Below are 18,383 nucleotides of genomic sequence, written 5' to 3'. Positions count from 1 at the left end.
TAACAAAGCGTTTGTGTCTTCTCTATTTAAACTAATAGTTATTAGTTGAATAGACATACTACTTTGCTTAAACATAAATGTTACACTCCATTGCACATAGACGGACACAAATTTGTGGAATTAGAATTTTTTTTCTCTGTGTAGTCATTATTTTGAATGTTTATTGATGCTCATTTCTTTTATTTTTTACAGTGTTGAATGTCAAGTCAGCGATTCCTATTATAATGGGGGCAAACATTGGCACCTCTGTCACCAACACAATAGTAGCTCTCATGCAGTCCGGAGACAGGAGTGAATTTAGAAGGTACGGAAAAGATTTCCATTTGCCCTGGAGGTTTACAGATGGGTTGAGTCTGTTTGCCACAGCTGTCTACTTCAGTCAACAAAGTGAATTATAACAAGTTGTTTATGAATTGGACTGTTGGGTTTTAGGTTAATGTAGATGCTATTTACCTTGCATAAAATGCTAACATACATAATGCCCTTTATCACCCACGAAACAATGGCAGAAAGATATATTAAAGCACAATACACCATCATTAGGTATCAACTCCTCTGGTCAAGCTTTTCAGATTTTTTCTTGACAAAAAAGGAACTTTCAATTACTGCAGAGTCTAAAGGTCAGGTGTGAACCAGCAGTTAAGCAAAAGGGGGCAGTTTGATGTTCATCCTTATTCCTCATCCTCCCTATAACAATTCCCACCAATATATACTAAAATCCATGCCACACATGCATCCTTTCATCAATGAGATAGTGACCACCCATCATCCAAAACCTCTGTACTTCACATTACCCACATCACATTATCCATCTTACGTAACCTCAGCTGTTTTCAGACACACACACACATGCTACAGACATACATGTGCCACTCCCAATACACCACTGTCTCAGTTTCAACTCAAAGTTCAACCTTCTGATCACTTTGACAGTGACACTGAAGCACATCAGAACCTTTAGAGATGAACAACAAGGATTAAGTAGAGAGACTTAAGATGTGATCACCCTGTCAGCCAGCATGTATCTGGACTATACACACATACACATAAAGCACTAAATTCCTTCCACTCCGAAATAACACCTTTGTGCTGCTAATCCCTTTCCACCAAAACACTCACCGACACTAAAGGTGACTCGGGAATGACATTTTCTCATGGACAACCTCTGATGGGAAGAACCAAGATTGCATTAACCCTAATATTAATTGGCATAAAAAGGCTGTATTTACACAGTGACATAACATGGCAACGCTCTACAGCACTGTTTAATAGATTTTAGTTGGCAGCGGATAACTATGGGAGCCGATGATCTTACAAACTCAAATCTGTAATAAAGCTTGTACTTCTGAGAGAATGGTAAATAGGCTTAAAGCAGAGCATGATGATACAGAATATTCCACAGAGATTTCAGGAAGATTTCAATTGTAGGTAGTATCACTATTGGCTCTCAAAACGTTGCATGTGAGAAGTTTATGGATAAATATATCGATATACCACAATATTTTAGCCATACTATCAACTACCTAAATATTGTGAAGGTAAGTATAGATTCACTATTCCTAACTCCAAATCTATGCACCTGTGTATCTTGGCAATTAATATATATTATCAGGGTACATAGAGGGGGAATTAAGTACATAATCATATACTTACATATTGTAAGAATTTTGGGTATTAGTTGAGGGAGTGGAGAGTACCAACCTCAAGTAAGCATTAATTGCGAACCGCCTTTATCTGATTGTGCTTGGCTGGTACCTAGACTCATGGTAACGCCAACTGCAATGGAAAATTGGTTGTATACAGAAACCTGGCTCAACCTAGTGAGAAGTTTTACCTTCATTCTTGGTCTATGTAACGGAAGTCAAAAATCCTCAATATGGTAAGGCAGCTCCACATCATCGGATAACCTCTGAATGAGGTCTCGGTGAAGCTGCTGACTTTTGGCTGGAAAGCTGTGACCGGAATAAATTTGAATTTTGCGTCCCTCACTATCTGTATACTTTTTGTACCTTCGCCAGGTGAAGATTTCTTTTTTCAGACTTGTTCACTTTTTTGGATCTTGGATTCTTCCAGTAGGGCAAGGCTGCAGCTGTCGAGGGCACCAAAACACCAGATACCTTCTTCAGCTAAAAGTTTCAAGTGGTAACAGCATGAACTGTTGGCACAGTTGCAATACACTTTTCGTCAGATGAGCTTGGTAGGTTGGTCTCGGTACTCTGGAGGACTTTGATGCCAAAATGTTTCTAAGGCTAATGTTTGAGGAAAGGTTAGAACAAGTTAACTTTGACACCAGCCAAGGGCCCAGGACACTGGGCACAGCACCTGGGCAGGTTCAAGTGGAACTGGTCAGGGCAGAAGTTGCAGGAATGTAGAATGGTGTGTCCCTGTAGCTTGAACAGGTCGGCCTTGTGAGAAATAGGGTTGTTAGTTCAGTGGTGTGTTAACCCTACTTAATCGGGGTAAACAACAAAAGTCACTAAATTAACCTGTGCTTAATCCTCTTGTAGCTTGGCACAATCACAGACAGGCTTTACAAAAGGTAATAAAGTGAAAACACAACCCAAGAAAAAATATCCCATTTCAATTTAGAACAGTAAAGTAAAATTTAATAAATGATTTCAGGTATGAATTTTTAAAGTTGAAAGTAAAACCGTAGCAGATCATGTACCAACCGTGTAAATATAGTCGTGTGGGACGGGGTCAAAGTCGAAAAATATGGCTGACTAAAATGGAGCGCAGGTAGAATACAAGAAGTGGATTGCGCCTGGTCAGCGCTTACCTTCTGACTCGGAGGACATTTTTAAGAAAATGTTCTGGGAAGATAAAGTTCAGCAGGGCAAAGCTGCAGGTGGTATCGGAGGAGGAGACATCCTCATCAGGGAGCAGCTGTATGAAGTTGCAGTGAAAATTTCTGCATTCAGAATTCAGTCTCTTTTTTTGGAAGTTGAAAATGTCCAGTAGGATGAGGCAGGGGACTGTAGCTGATAAAAGTTCCCCAAGGCCGGATACCCCTTGGGTGAAGGACTGCTGAACAGGATTTTCTGCTTCAGAGAACGTAATAATGTAACAATTGTCTAATGGGACACATTCAAAAGTGGTACCTTCCTATGTGTCTTAGACGGAACCCAGGGTTACTCAGAATTATTCAACAGACCAAAGTTAATTGCAAGGAAGGCAAAACACAAGACTGATATAGTTTGCATCTTGTAATGTTTTGGCTCCAGCCAAGTGTAACAATCGTTATGTTGCCAAGTTCAATTGGCAGTTTAAAACTGCATTCAGGCTACAGTGGCAGACCTGGAATATGGTTTTAAGTGGCTACTTAAGTGGGTGGCACAATAAGTGCTGCAGCCCCACTAGTAACATTTGAATTACAGACTATAAGGTTGTGGTATGCCACTTTAGTAGAGATTTATAAGTAATTGAAATATACCAAACAGGTGTACGGTAGGTTTACCATTTTTAAGAGAGAGAGCACAAGCACTTTACCACTGGTTAGTAGTGGCAATGTGCACATAGTAGGAATTTAAGAAAAAAGTGGAAGGTAAAAGCGAAAAGTCGGGGTTTACCCTGCAGTTAATGCCATGTCCAACACAACCTCCTTCCAGCCTAAAGCCAGGGAAGAATATTCAATAATTTGATGGGCTTCCTAGCTCAGGCAATAGACAGTGGACAGTAGCCCTCTACTGCAGAGGCACTTGTCAGATCTACGCCCTTCGGAACTCAGTCGGAGACCTTTGTCTACATTCTACTGAACCACTTGACAGCCCCATGGGGAAGCCTTTTCCTCACTCGTGGACCCCCTCTGTTCAACACCTAACCTTAATTTGCTAACAAAAGCATCCCATTATGCAGACAGTACCACCGGGGCCAACAAAGTGATTGACCCATTCCACCACTTTGATCAGACTTCTGTCTCCAACCCAAGGAAAACCCTGTGCATAAGGACAGAAACCAACAGAAGCCACCAACAGCTGTCAGTGTCTAGAGCTAGGCCGCAGGAAGAGTCTTAGCATGGAAAGCAACAGCCCCAGGTCTGTTGTCTGATGAAGTGATGACTCACACCTGCAGGGATCACAAACCTGCCATCTGAGTCTCCCAACTAAAGAAGACTAGGGCATCTGCCGCTGGGGATAACCTCCCCATAAGCCCACATTGGCCACTCATGTAGAGTTTCCACCTGGGGGTGGTGTCCTGGTACAGACCAGGTCCCCAGGTTTGCGCCCCAACTGGGAGCACTGAAATCACCAATTTTGGAAATGGGGGCACCCTGGGCACCATCCACTAGAATCTCTTCTTCTATCCTTAGAAGGAATATAGGAACCTTTTCCTCCCCCACTATTCTGAGGACTTTCTGGGTCACTGTGGATGTCCCCCTCACTCTGCTGGAGGGGACCTGAACCACCACCCCTCAGGATCACTCACAGGTACCTTGCCAGACACTTTGGTACTAATCCAGAGGTCTGCCTACATTGCAAGCTCCCTGGAGTCAGTGAGTTTGCGGTCAATAAGGTTTGTGGTCAATCAGATTACAGCAGATTAGAGGTAAGAAAACATATTTATTTATATGTTTACTTACCTCTAATCGGCCGTAATCCGTAGTTTACTACCCACCACCCTGCCCCTCCCCCGCCCCACGTCAGCGCCCAGCAGCACTCCCACCATGAGCTGCTACTGCCTGTGGGTGTTACTCTGGTTCTGGGACCAAAGGAAAAAGATGCTCCTCTCTCGCAAGATCTGGAGCTTCTTTCAAAGTTGCCTTACTAAGCCTCTATTTCCTCCTCATTTAGTAAGTGCTCTTCTACATCATCCTAATGTGCTGCAGCTTGCATTGTGCAGACCTACTCCAAGACTCTGACGGCAATCTGGAGTTCATCTCTTTGTCCTGGGTACCAAAGGGATAGCAGGTACAATATTTTAGGCTCTGATAAGGTCACAGACACAACATTCAGTTCTCTTCTGTTCTTCCACAGGTCTAGATAGTGTTCGGTGAGTGTTAAAGTTATTCCTTTCACCAGTCTTTGGGTGGGCTGTAATGCTTATTTAGGGGTGATTTATTAATATTTAAAAGAAAGGTTTAGGCCTTTCTAGAGCGGCAAATTTGACTGGTTGAATTTGCACAGCCAGGTTATAAATTGTAGGCCTGCAGTCATATTTGCACTGTCACTACATTGGTTGGTACAGAGTGTGCTGCAGCCCACTGGTGACCTATAACCTACAGTCCCTGGGTACTCTCTTGTACCATTTACTAGGGATTTATAGGTATTTTAAATATGCCAATTACAGGTATGATAATTTCATCATTTTGAAAGGAGTAGCTTAGGATCTTTACCACTGGTTAGCAGGGGCAAAATGCACAGAGTTCTACAGCCATAAAAAACAGACAAGGTAAAAATCTGCGGGCACACCATGTAAAAGATGGTCATTTCTAACACATATATATTCTTACCTACACAGTAGTCTGGTCAGCAACAGATTGGGCATGGCATTTTGATAGGTCAGTATTTAGATCTCAGTAGTGTGGTAGTAAACCCTTGGAAGTATTGTCCATCTTGACTTTAGCTCTCTGCCACTCTGTAAGTTAAAGTGTATTTTCTTTTAATTCAGCAGGTGATTGGAAATACACGGATAATTGTAATTTGCTTTCTGGTTGTAAATGCAAACTCTCTCTGGATTTCCCTAGCCAATGTCATTAGAAACTTGTATCTCTTGCAGAACAGAAATGAGGAGAGCTTGGAGGGCACCTGAAGTTAGGATCACATTCTGAATTGTTAAACCAGTTTCCACTGAACCTTTTGGAACACATGTAATCCAAGTGACAAATGCAATATGGTTCTAACAATTTATCATATTTACTATCAAACTCCTCTTTGAAACTTTCAGGTGTTCTCTGGCAGTGATGGTTTAAGAAAAAGTTTATAATAGTTTCCAGATTTTATAATGAAGATATATAATTTGAAGAGTCCATGCTCCGAAGACTCTGGGATAGTGTCTTTCGACACTTTGTGTGGTCTATTTAATATCTTGTTATAATCAGGCAAGACTAACCCCTACAAACTTTATTTCCTCACTCCATTTATAGGTTTATGTGGACCTTCAGCAATCATAAACAAACCATACCAAGTGTGATCAAGCTCATGCTATTTGTTTTTTAATGTTCAGGAAACCAAACATTTTCCTTCTCTCTCCAGGGCTTTTGCTGGGGCAACGGTCCATGACTTTTTCAACTGGCTCTCTGTGCTAGTGCTGTTACCAATTGAAGTCGCTAGTAGCTACCTCTATTACCTCACTGCAGTTATTGTGGAGACCTTCAACATTAAGAGTGGCAACGATGCTCCAGACATTCTGAAAGTCATCACAGATCCCTTCACAAAGCTTTTTGTTCAGGTACAGTATTTGAAAGAACATTCAGAATGCTACTTGCCAGCGTAACCCTCTTCCCAACTATTTACAGTGGGTTTTGAAATTTTTTAAAGATGTAAAAATTGTTTTGATTAATGATAGGTTTGCCTCTAACAAAGCTAAAAGACAAGAATCATTTATATAAGACAAGACTAGACATGTCAAGCAAAATAATCATCAACGAGCCTAATCATCAGTGTACCTAAAGGCTCTGTGATAGTAACAAACATTTTTCCCTCTTGACTCAAATTCATTTTGTATAATCGCATTTTCATTCATTTTCATTTCGAAGCGGTATTTTGGGTCCTATGTGCAAGACTCAGCATCAAAGATATAATGTGGTTTAAAATTGGTGAATTGATTTGAAAATACAACTTACACTACTCTGCATTGTATATTCATATTCATCCTCCTCCTGTTCCTCATTTGCCTACCTTAGCCAGTTCCACGCATATTTAGAAACTGATTTCTGTTGTTTAGCAGAAATCTGACTAGAGGAAGCTAACACATTGGAAAGATTCAAGCACTGGATCCCTGCTCTCTTAACCTCCATCAAAACTGTTGGAAATGCTACTCAATCCTTAAATGGAAGGGAAAACAGAGGGAAATGGGGCTCACTGGGTGGTTCTACTCGGGAGCAGCGTATATTTATCTGAGGAAAGAAAACAGCATTGTCCTTGACTATACAGGAATAATCACTATGACAGACATCAATGTCAAATGAGTTGCTTGCCCATTACTTACTCAAGATCAGCTTCAGAGATTCCTGGTTGGGTTCAGATTGTTCCGGCCCAACTATTATTCAAGCAAATAGTGGCATAAACAGGATAAACAGCCAAAGAAAGTTGAGGAAGACACAGGAGGAGGAGAATGAAGTAGGTGGTGCTCTGAAGTCATGTTATCCTGCTAAGGAATGAAGGTACTTTGTGGAACGCCTGACTGCTGAAGCTACTGTGTTGCTGGCCACACTTCTGCCTGCTGACTGATTCCTTGTGTTAGTGAATGATCTGCTGGAGGAGTGGCAGGATGTGTAATGTTGGTGGTGCACCGTGTCTGATTGGGGTATGCAGTGCTAGTGTGGAAAATGGTCCTGGAGTTCTGCATGACCGCAGACAGTTTATGTGAAAAATTAATTTTACTGACTGGAAATTGCTCTTGGCTGGAAAGGCAATGCATTCAGTGTTTGAGGCTGACAAGGCACAGAACGTTTCTGCACATCAGGGGCTGAATTATGTATAAGGCATATGCCCCTAGTCTGCGCTGCAGAGCACCTTCAAATGGACGTGCAAGGCACATCTTTGGTCTGTGATCCCTATCGCAGTTAATATGTTCCTGGGACAGCCAGTAACTCAGTCATGCCTTGGTGGCAGAGCATTAGTATAAAACTGGCTGTCTGAAGCAGCCAGTATGCTTTTCACATTGTAAACAGCAATGTGACCTGTTTTTCAAAGGAGGACAGAGATTACCCTGAAGGGGACTATCTGAGGGGGTCCATGAGGCCTTTTTCCTCCTTTCAGATAGCTTTCACAGGTGAAGCAATGGATGTGAGCCACCACCTGACATTTCCTTTACGCCAACATCTATAAAAGAGGACTGTAACAGAGACAAGGTGCTCTCTCTTTTGCATGGGACTATGCTCCCAGGCAAATGAGGGAATACCCCTTGGAGATCATTCTACAAGTGGCTTGCTCTGTATTACAGAATGGACGATGGAAGTGTCTGCAGCCTCTTCTGTAATACCGAGTGCCCTGGGGGCACACAAAGCAGTGGCACATGCCCGTTGTGACCTGGGACACTTTATGTAATAAGGCCCCTGGATCGCTTCCAGGATGTTGTGTGCGGTCTGGACCTGATCCTTGTAAATGCCGTAGGAAGGCTACTGGTTCTACAGGTGAGCAGGAGTTAATATATATTCAAAAACACTAAGATGTGTGCAGGCTGGATTGTTCTCACTTTCCTCTCTAAAAAACGAAGCTTTCAGGGATGGCTTTCAGAAACGTAAGTAAAACACCACCTGGTACCAGGGCCCTGTGCAAGTAGACCAGTCTGTCTAATTGTCTACTTACAAGAAAATATGTCCAGTTCATCTTATTGTTTTACTGAAATTAAACCTTTGATGATGAGTGAAAGGGACATTCTGTGTGAGCCCGTTATGTGCATTATATACTAGCCCTTTAGCACTGTCATTACTATTAGACTTGGCTGCTTTAAAGTAATCGGTCTGTAATCATTGTCATGTTTCTCAGTAAAGTTTTAAATGACATTGTTTAATTAGATCATTAAAAGATGTCTATCTGACACTGCATTTTCATTGTTTTCCACCCACATTATGTTTGTGTAGGGTGGAAAATGGTTTGTCCTCTGGTGAACTGGGACATCTCCCATTCTCTCTCTCTCAACCTAGGCCGCTACTCAGCTGCCCCGCCACAACCTAGCCTCAGAGTTCCAGACACCTTTCTGTTCCCAATCCTTCTAGCCCTACGTTCGGGGTAGGAGTCAATAATCAATTACCTCCTTATTGCAAAATGCTCTTGCACCATGGTAATAAAAAATCTAGAAAACAAAATCGAAACATCCAGACTATGAATTAAACTATGGCTTTACTCACAGCCCTCACATGAAAAGAGGTTTGGAATTCCTTTCCACACTTTGTATATGACACATGCAAAGTGTTTGCACCCTGGCCAACTGAGCTCGGAACATCTCTAAACATAGGTATCGTAAGAACATTGCATAAAGTGCATGCACTCAATTAATGTATATCAGAGTTCCATTGTAATTATTGCTTAAAACAGAAATGCTACTCAGAGAACGTGCATACAAACACTTTGTCATAGACTTATATTCAAGCCATGGGAACCGCTAATTACATTTGTTTGTCTAGACGAGCTTTATGTAATGAGACTATTTATTTAAATGTTCTTGTGGTTGTATTCGTCCAACACCTGAAACAAATGTTGATGTTAATTTTCTTTAAAAAAAAAAAGGTGATGAGCAATTGGAGGGTTAAAATACGACGTATTTAGGTTATCCTGTTCATATATTTAATACAAGTTCAAATCATTTGGGCCATTAGCACTTTGCCGTGTAAAGCATAGCTTCCTTTTTACCTTTACAAGTTTGCTTGTAATTTCAAATCATTAGGCCAAATGACTAGTTCCTAATTTCAAAGATCTGCTTTGGTTTCGGTCCGTGGGAGAACAACTTTCCTGATCCTTTCCCTTGTACCTTGTCGAGGAAAATAGTGGATTAGAATGAACGCCGATGTGTGCCGTGCATTGTAAACGTTGCTGTCTTTTAGCATTCTTTCTTTGCAGCTGGGCCACCAAGTGCTCCTGACTTCAGTTATTCTTCATATCCACAAACAAAGAGACACATTTCAGGATGAAGTCCTTTAGAATGTTCAAGCTATTTAATTAATTTCTGTAATACAACCTTGGAGCTGCTTTTCCTTTTAACAGCCCTAATGCTAACAGTGCCTTCACTGACCAGCCTCCATGCAACTTCTCACTCATGGATACCATCACATCTACTTTTTCTCCTCTTACAGACTACGCTTCCACACACACACTCACACACATGTAGACACTTTTGTAAATTCAACTGAGGCCACCCATTGTCCATACTATATTCTGTTTCATGTTCTTGCACTTCTCCCATAAATTAATCTGACAATGTCAACATATTTTTTTGCCTCCAGCTACACATTTCTTCACATTTTCTTAATATTTAAAATGTGTAAGTTTATATTTTGCTTCTTTTTTACAAACACTTTATTAATATTACTACATTAATATTATGTTACTATTTTGCAATATTACTAATAGGCAATATTAATAATATGCAATTGTAAATTTAAAACCATTGCGGACCCCCTGAATAGGCGTCAGAGACCTTAGAGAAAGAATGGAGGCAGCACCAAGCGTGAAGTAAAACAGGACCACGTTGTATCAAAAAATATGTTTTCCTTTATTTTTTCATTTTTGGGACAGCCAGCGCGTTTCGCTCCCCAACCATGGGAGCTTCGTCAGGGCTGAAAACAACATAAAAGTGATACACCAATATTAATAACACATACTCACATTAAAATTACGACAAAAAGACAAACAATATTAAAATACATTGAGTCAAGCTTTTAAGAGACAAGATGGCAACACCTGAGAGGGCCATAATATCAAAACCTATGTTTTAAGGAACATTTTACCTTAAATCTGAATATGCATACACAAAGATGATGCAACAAGGTGACTTCAGAAAAACACATTGATATACGGAGCAGAATGCAACCAAATAAACTAAAATAGTATGTTAGACCTCAGGGCGATAAATGTGGGTTAAGTGATGGATAATGCGAGTCTGTGGGAAGGTTGTCTACATACTCAATCTTTAGACTCCAAATTTTGAGACATATGGTCCTAGTCAAAGAATTATCAATGGATACAGTAGCCCTGTAGCAGGATAGATGAGCTAATAAAAAACTATAATTTGAGTTGTTTGAAAATATCCAGTACCTTATCCACACTGGTAGGCCAATATCAGTGGGCCACAATATGTTAGGAGGTGACTGGAAAACAGCCAACATATTAAAGGGGTTTTAGGGAATCTTTAAATGAAAGATAACGGCTCAGTCACTAAACCTGTGAGTACTCATGTTGAAATATATGGATTACAGTTGATTAGCCTCGAATTTCTTGCAGGCTGATGCTCCTTTCAGAGAGTGTGCGCATGGAATTAGCAAAATCTTGGCTGTTAAATGGAGAATAAGAAATTACAGCCCCCCCAACTCCAGAAGATGCATGATGTAAATCTCTTACAGTCAATGTACAGATGAACTAAGTTTCAGGAGAGAAGGCCCCTGGCTTCTATTAGGAGTAGACAAAAGCACATTCTCCCTTGAAATGCGAAGCTAACAGACCTTGTGGTAAATTTAACAGAGAGTTTCGAGAAAATTAAAGAATAATACAAGTATTATTATTTAAGGTACTATCAATCAATCAATACACTTGTAAAGTCCGCTACATATCCGTGAGGGTCTCAAGGTTCTGGGGGGAGGGTTTGGGGGGGGGGGCTGCTACTGATCGAAGAGCCAGGTCTTGAGGAGTCTTCTGAAGGCCAGTAGGTCTTGGGTCTGCCGTAGGTTGGTGAGGAGGGTGTTCCAGGTCTTGGCGGTGAGGTGGGAGAAGGATCTGCCACCGGCGGTCGTTCTTCGGATGCGGGGGACTGTGGCGAGGGTGAAGTCGGTGGAGCAGAGCTGGCGGGTGGGGGTGTAGAAGGTGAGTCGTCTGTTGAGGTATGCTAGGCGGCTGTTGTGGAAGGCCTTGTGTGCGTGGATGAGGAGCTTGAAGGTTATCCTCTTGTTGATGGGGAGCAAGTGCAGGTCTCTTAGGTTGGGTGAGATGTGGTTGCGGCGGGGGATGTCGAGGATCAGACGTGCCGAGGCATTCTGGATGAGTAAAGGGCGTTTCCGTAGTCCAACCTGCTGGTGACGAGGGCCTGGGTGACTGTCCTTCTTGTTTCGGTCGGGATACACTTGAAGATCCTGCAGAGCATGCAGAGGTATGTTGAAGCAGGATGAGGAGACGGCGTTGACCTGCTTAGTCATGGAGAGGGTGGAGTCGAGGATGACCCCTAGGTTGCGTGTTTGGTCGGTGGGTGTCGGGGCTGTTCCTAGTATTGTTGGCCACCAGGAGTCGTCCCAGGCTGAGGGGTGGGGCAGAGGATCCCTGTCTGTTCAGTTTCACTCGGCTGCTCCTCATCCATTCCGCGACGGCCTTCATTCCTTCGTGGAGATTGGTTTTGGCGATGTGAGGGTCTTTGGTGAGGGAGAGGATCAGGTGGGTGTTGTTGGCGTAGGAGATGATGTTGAGGTCATGCTGTCGGGTGACGCAGGCTGCCATGTAGATGTTAAACAGTGTTGTGCTGAGGCAGGAGCCCTGGGTACGCTGCAGGTGACCTCGGTGGCTTCGGAGCAGAAGGGGGGAGGCGGACTCTCCGAGTTCTGCCGGAGAGGAAGGATGTGGTCCAGTCCAGGGCCTTCTCATGGATCCCGGCGTCATGTAGGCATGTTCATAGTGTGCTGTGGGAGACTGGCAAAGGCGGCTGACTGGTCCAGAAGGATGAGGTCCGCTGTTTCTCCATTGTCAGGCAGGTTTCTGATGTCATCGGTGGCGGCAATGAGGGCTGTTTTGGTGCTGTGGTTGCTGCGGAACCCGGACTGGGACGGGTCCAGGATGCTGTTTTCCTTGAGGTAGTGGGTCAGTTGTTTGTTGACGATTTTATCGTTGACCTCCACCGGGAACGGGAGCAGGGAGATTGGTCGGAAGTTCGTGAGGTCCTTGGGGTCCGCGTTGGGTTTCTTGAGTAAGGCGTTGATCTCGACCTGCTTCCAGCTTTCCGGGAAGGTTGCTGTCTCTAAGGAGATGTTGATTACTTTCCAGAGATGGGGTGCGATGGCTGTGCAGGCTTTTTTGAAGATATAGTGAGGGCATGGGTCTAACGGAGATCCGGAGTGGATGGTGTTCATGATCTTGCTGGTGTCCTCGTCGTTGGTGCTTGCCCAGGAGAGTAGGCGGTTGGTGCCGGTGGTGGTCGTGGGGGCGGTGGTTGTACTAAGTTACATACTGGATATATAGCAATTTTTCAAAAATGTGTTCTCCAACAGTTGCACCCTATAGCATTGTGCCTACATACAGACTTCATCTAGGCTTTCTAAATTCAAACTGAAGACTCTGTGTAGATGTTGTGTCAGAGGCTTGTATATGCACACTAAAATAGTGTATCGTTGTGTGCAATCCACCAAAGTGCACTCACATTACATTGCCTGTGTTTAAAGCAATATATGACCTGAAATAATTATTTAAGTCATGGAAACAGGATGTTAGTCTTCCTTGTCAAGAAAGGCTTGCTTCAGGACTCCAACTGCCACTGTTATGGAAGATGCCAACCAAATTAATCCATCCACAACTTTGGATTAGGGCTGTTGATAATGACATCATTCCAGATGATCAGTCTGCCATGTAGCCCAGGAGTTAGCATAATTGATGTTGTTGTGAAAACGCTTTTTAACAAATATTTGGTGGTGAAGGCTGCCCAACTGTTTGTGGACCTCAAAAAGTCTTTAACTCTGTCACAAGATCGAAACCCTATGGAAACCTCTATCTGCCAGGTGACCTCCATTTTCAAAATGTAATCTGAAAGTCCTTTGGAAAAATATGTGTCAGTGAATGATGTGCCTCTCTATGTGGGGTACCTCGCCTATTAAAAAGGCTGGATGGTCCTCTCATTCATCATTTTGCATTTGTTTCCTTTCTTACTTTTATGCTGGGAAGAAGGCTCCTAATACTGTATATGTATCCATGGAGTAATTCCAGTCTTGTATCTGGATATGCTTAATCTGGCATGTTAGTATTTGAGCAACAGTTTTCCAAGCCAAATTCCCAGTATAGTGAGGTTTGATAAAGTTATTTATAATTTCATTTGGTACATGGTCAACAAAACTAAACTTTGGAAAAAACTGGAACAAGCAGGGTCAAGCAGGATCTTGATTTAAGTATTTCATATATCTTAACTGGCTATTCAGCCTGTTGATGTTCCAGTATATAACAAGGAAGGGGTGTGAGAGTGCTTCCATCATTGTGTGATTCTGTTCAATCAGCAGTATGAGAGTGTTGTCAGCGGTGTGTGACTGCTAGTCTGTGTGTCTCTTTTGCCTTTTGGCTAGGTTCACACAATAGAAATACCATATACATTCATAGAAGTTGTGAGAGTAGTGTTGACAATATGAGTATGAGACTGATAGCTTGTGAGATGGTAAGAATGCAGCTAGTGAGGGGTTAACAGTGCTTTTGGTAATGTGTTAGAACTCGCTTTTGAGGGGTATGAGAGTGTATCTGGTACTCTGTGTGTGCCTTTTTCCATGATAGGTATGGTAGTGCTGTTTTTAGTGCAAGACTGCTAGTATGTGAGGGGTGTTGGAATGCTTCTGGAAATATCTGACTGGTACTCTGAGGTGTGTAAAAATTGCTAATTCCCACCCTATAAGCCTTCACAGTCCTTTGTGTTATTGTTGAAACCATAGTTGAATACTCGCTGTGTGCTTCTCTTTTAGCAAGCCTGATGCTTGAAACAACACTTTGGCAATTATTTCTAATGAGTCCATTTATGTAACTTGTGAACCCTGATTTTCTGTTCTACCTAGCAAGGGTGCTTAGTGGTTGAGTGGAACATTAATGCCCAGTCTGTCCATTAGTTGCCTTTCAAGAGCCTCCATCAAACCACAGCAAAACCTGTACATCATGTGCATAGCCAGTTGTGCTTACTGTTGTCACTAATCGCCAGTTACACCAGTGCCCCAGCCCCTTCCCCTCAGGAACTCTTAGCGTTCGTGGGCACTCACTTGAAGCTGGTACTGCACTTCTAGCCTCACATGACCCACTCAGTAGCATTTTCTAGTAGGTGTTCTTCCTGCTTGACACCAGTCCCATCAGTCTTCCAACACTGGTCACTCCAGTACCCCTTCATGCCCAAACATATAGTGCCCATGTGCAGCAAGGTGCCTTTCAGACACAAGGAGCATGTGTGATACACCGTGGTTGATGAATGAAGTTACTTCACCTCCAAGGAAGATGAATATACTATACATGCACAGATTATTATATGATTGCACATACACTAGATGAACCAGCTTAATGCAACATAGACCCAATCCTCTACTGTCACCATATTTTAGGATTAGGAAGGCATTGGCACTGGGGGAGTGCACCAGTGGTTGTAACAATGCATAATAGGATCACTGCTGGTGAAGAAGCAGATAACACATCACAGCTGCCTTGCCTCTGTTTACCGCAATGCACACCAGCCCCTTGCGGTATGCAACCGTTACAACGCTACTTTTACAACGCATACTGTTTCAACGCACACCATTACAACGCAGGATCCTTTACAACGCATGCCTTTACAACGCATGTCATTACATAGCAGATGCTATTACAACGCATGCCATTACAACGTAAGTATAGGTAAGTATATCATTTTATTTAACCTTTTTTTTAATTACAAAAATATTAAAAATAAATAAAATACATTAATTAAAGTAGTTCTATATATAGTTTGGGTTTTGGGGTACAGGGGTATTTTTAGGGTTTGAGGCTAGGTTTGGGTTTTGGGGTACAGGGGTATTTTAGGGTTCAGGGCTGGGTTTGGGTTTTGGGGTACAGGGGTATTTTTAGGGTTCAGGGCTGGGTTTGGGTTTTTAGGGTACAGGGGTATTTTTAGGGTTCAGGGTTGTGTTTGGGTTTTGTGGTACAGGGGTATTTTTAGGGTTCAGGGCTGGGTTTGGGTTTTGGGGTACAGGGGCATTTTTAGGGTTCAGGGTTGGGTTTGGATTTTGGAGGACAGGGGTATTTTTAGGGTTTTGGGGAACTAGGGTATTTTTAGGGTTCAGTTTTAAAATAAATAATTTAAATTAATTTAAAAAAGTAATAATTTTATTATTTATTGATAATACTTAATTAATAATAGTTATTTTAAAAATAAACTTGAAGTAATTTTTTTACCCTACACTATCCAGCACTTACCCTACTATTACACTCCCCTGGAGTTAGATTTTTATTTTTAAATACCTAAACTATTTTTTAAAATATATATATATATATATATATGTACAAATTATTTATTTTAAAATATTTTAATTTATTAAAATAATTAAATTTTAATTAATTACATATTTTAATAAAATAATATACTTACCTATACTTACGTTGTAATGGCATGCGTTGTAATAGCATCTGCTATGTAATGTCATGCGTTGTAAAGGCATTCGTTGTAAATTAATCTGTGTTGTAAAAATTGCATTGTAACGGTGTGCGTTGTAAAAGTTTGCAATGTAACGTCATACATCCGCCCCTTGCACATGATGGTGCATTATGATATTTGGTTACAGTGGCCATTTTAGAAATAGGAATAAACAGCACATCATAAACATATTGTGCTTATGCTGCTGGCACATGCACCGTGCTATTGCTGTTTTTCTGCCATACCACGCAGGTGGTATGGACAAGAGCAGGGTTGGCACTGGCAATAGGATTGCAGATTCATTTCAGTTCATCAGGGGGTCTCAAGGCAACAAGGTGTTACTTAATTCTAATTGAGAAAAGTATGTCTTTACCTCTTGTTTACTCGAGCCGCTTTGCTGATGGATCCAAAAGGAACAACAGCTGCTCTTTATTCTAAGGCTCAGAAAGCAGAGCAGTCCAAGGCTTGTTGAGGGAGATGATATGTATCACAAACTCAGAAATCCACAAAGCTTATATTAACACTTAATGAAATAATGTGTATTCAATGCCTTTACTTTAGAAGTAAAACAGCTATTTAATACAAACACAAATAAATACTAAGATACATTTAGTTATGGACTCAATACAAATCAGACCACTCTCTCCAAGTGGGCCAGGTTTGCCTTAACCTCAGATCTGGAAGTAATCAAAAATGGACATTGAAACGTGTCCCCATCAGGTCTTGTATTCATGTTCCTAACTTTATTTGCAAAAATATTGATCGAATAAAAGTAAAAACGTTAAGGTAACAGCAATTTGGCTGCTGTTTGTATTTCACATTTACTTAATCTTGCATTCCCGAAGAGTATTTGTTATTGTCAAGATGTTGTGTTTCTGTAATTTTTTCCCTTAGCATATTACTCTTGTATAGTGCATACTTTGAACAGAGAGGCGTCCATGTGCTTATAACAGGTCAGGATTAAAAGCAGGCAGAAGGCAGTGCGAGTTTCTCACAGTGCCTGTCAGTGTGTCAGAAAGGTGTTCAATCCTTGGCCTCTCTGCAGAGTGCACAGAGCAATGGTCATGCATTACAGTTGCAATTGGGATTCTGTGCAAATGTGTGTGACGGAGGTACACAATTGTCAAAATATTGGAAAAACGAAAGTAAAAGAAAATGCAGTGTTTACTGGTGAATGGGAATCACGGAAATGTAATTGGCATATTTAAGCCACACCCTTAATTACATTCCCATGCCACTTTTAGAGACCGCACATTTTTCTCCCCACTGAAAGTCCTGCTCTCGTCCCTCCTCAACTAGATTTCGATTTAAAGCAGTCTCTTAATTAAAATACAAAATTTATAAAACCCCTTCATATGGTGTTTGCCGCACTGTTTACAATGTAACACCTTTTCCAATTGAGGTTGTCAGAGAGTTCCCCATGTGAAAACTCTTGCTATTTTGTTTATCAAAAAGTTCACAATGTAGCACCCTTAACTATGGTACTTATCAGAATGTTACACCATGTAATTGTTTTTGATATTAGGACTGAGTTACCAATGTGTCTATCAGTTATGAACAACAAAATCACCCCATAAGTGGTTTTAAACAACTACTGCCCAATCAGATGCCCATAAAAAAATTATCAAAAAAAGGAGTGGAGCTAGCACCTTGTGGGCATCTTGCTATTGGCTCAAAACTGAGCGCTAGCTACACTCTATTAATATCTGACCAGTTCAAGGCTTAGTCATGGAGGAGGTGACGTTGGGTGGATACATGCAACTCTTGAAAACACAAAATAACACATAATTAACCAATGTTTAGTCAGTATATTTTTTACTTTACAAACAAAAACAAAATACTTTAATTTACTAACAACTAAAACCTAAGCATAAAATTACAATTGTAAACTCTGATGCCAGATCCCTCTGGAACCTCTTGAACTAGAGAACATCTTAAAAAGGTGTCCCAGAGTAAAACAACTTAAAGACTCTTCCTTTGGTGTTTGTCATGGATTTCATAATCCAAAAAGCCCTCCAATTTTATTTGTCAGGCCCCAATTTAAAACTCCTTTTTACTAAATTTGTCAGAGTGTTCATAGTGCAGTACTCCTCTGTAAGAAAGTAGGTTATTAGTTGAAAGGTGTGAGAACTGCACGCAAATAATAAACAATTCTTGTCAAGGTGAGCCACAAAAGCCACTAAATAAAC

General features: G+C 41.5%; 1 protein-coding gene across 1 annotated transcript in view; it reads left to right on the top strand.

The window, feature by feature from the left end:
* SLC34A2 (solute carrier family 34 member 2) overlaps nt 1–18,383 on the top strand; it is a 128,256-nt gene that overhangs the window by 45,923 nt on the left and 63,950 nt on the right. The window contains exons 7-8 of the mRNA XM_086964010.1: nt 193–304; nt 6,192–6,387. Coding sequence (XP_086820136.1) covers nt 193–304; nt 6,192–6,387 — 308 coding nt within the window. The remainder of the gene's footprint in view (nt 1–192; nt 305–6,191; nt 6,388–18,383) is intronic.

The sequence above is a fragment of the Lissotriton vulgaris genome, chromosome 3_2 (genome assembly GCF_964263255.1).
Source record: "Lissotriton vulgaris chromosome 3_2, aLisVul1.2, whole genome shotgun sequence".
NCBI lineage: Eukaryota > Metazoa > Chordata > Amphibia > Caudata > Salamandridae > Lissotriton > Lissotriton vulgaris.
The sequence above is the reverse complement of the archived record's forward strand: the minus strand, read 5'-3'. Positions and strand labels throughout refer to the sequence as shown.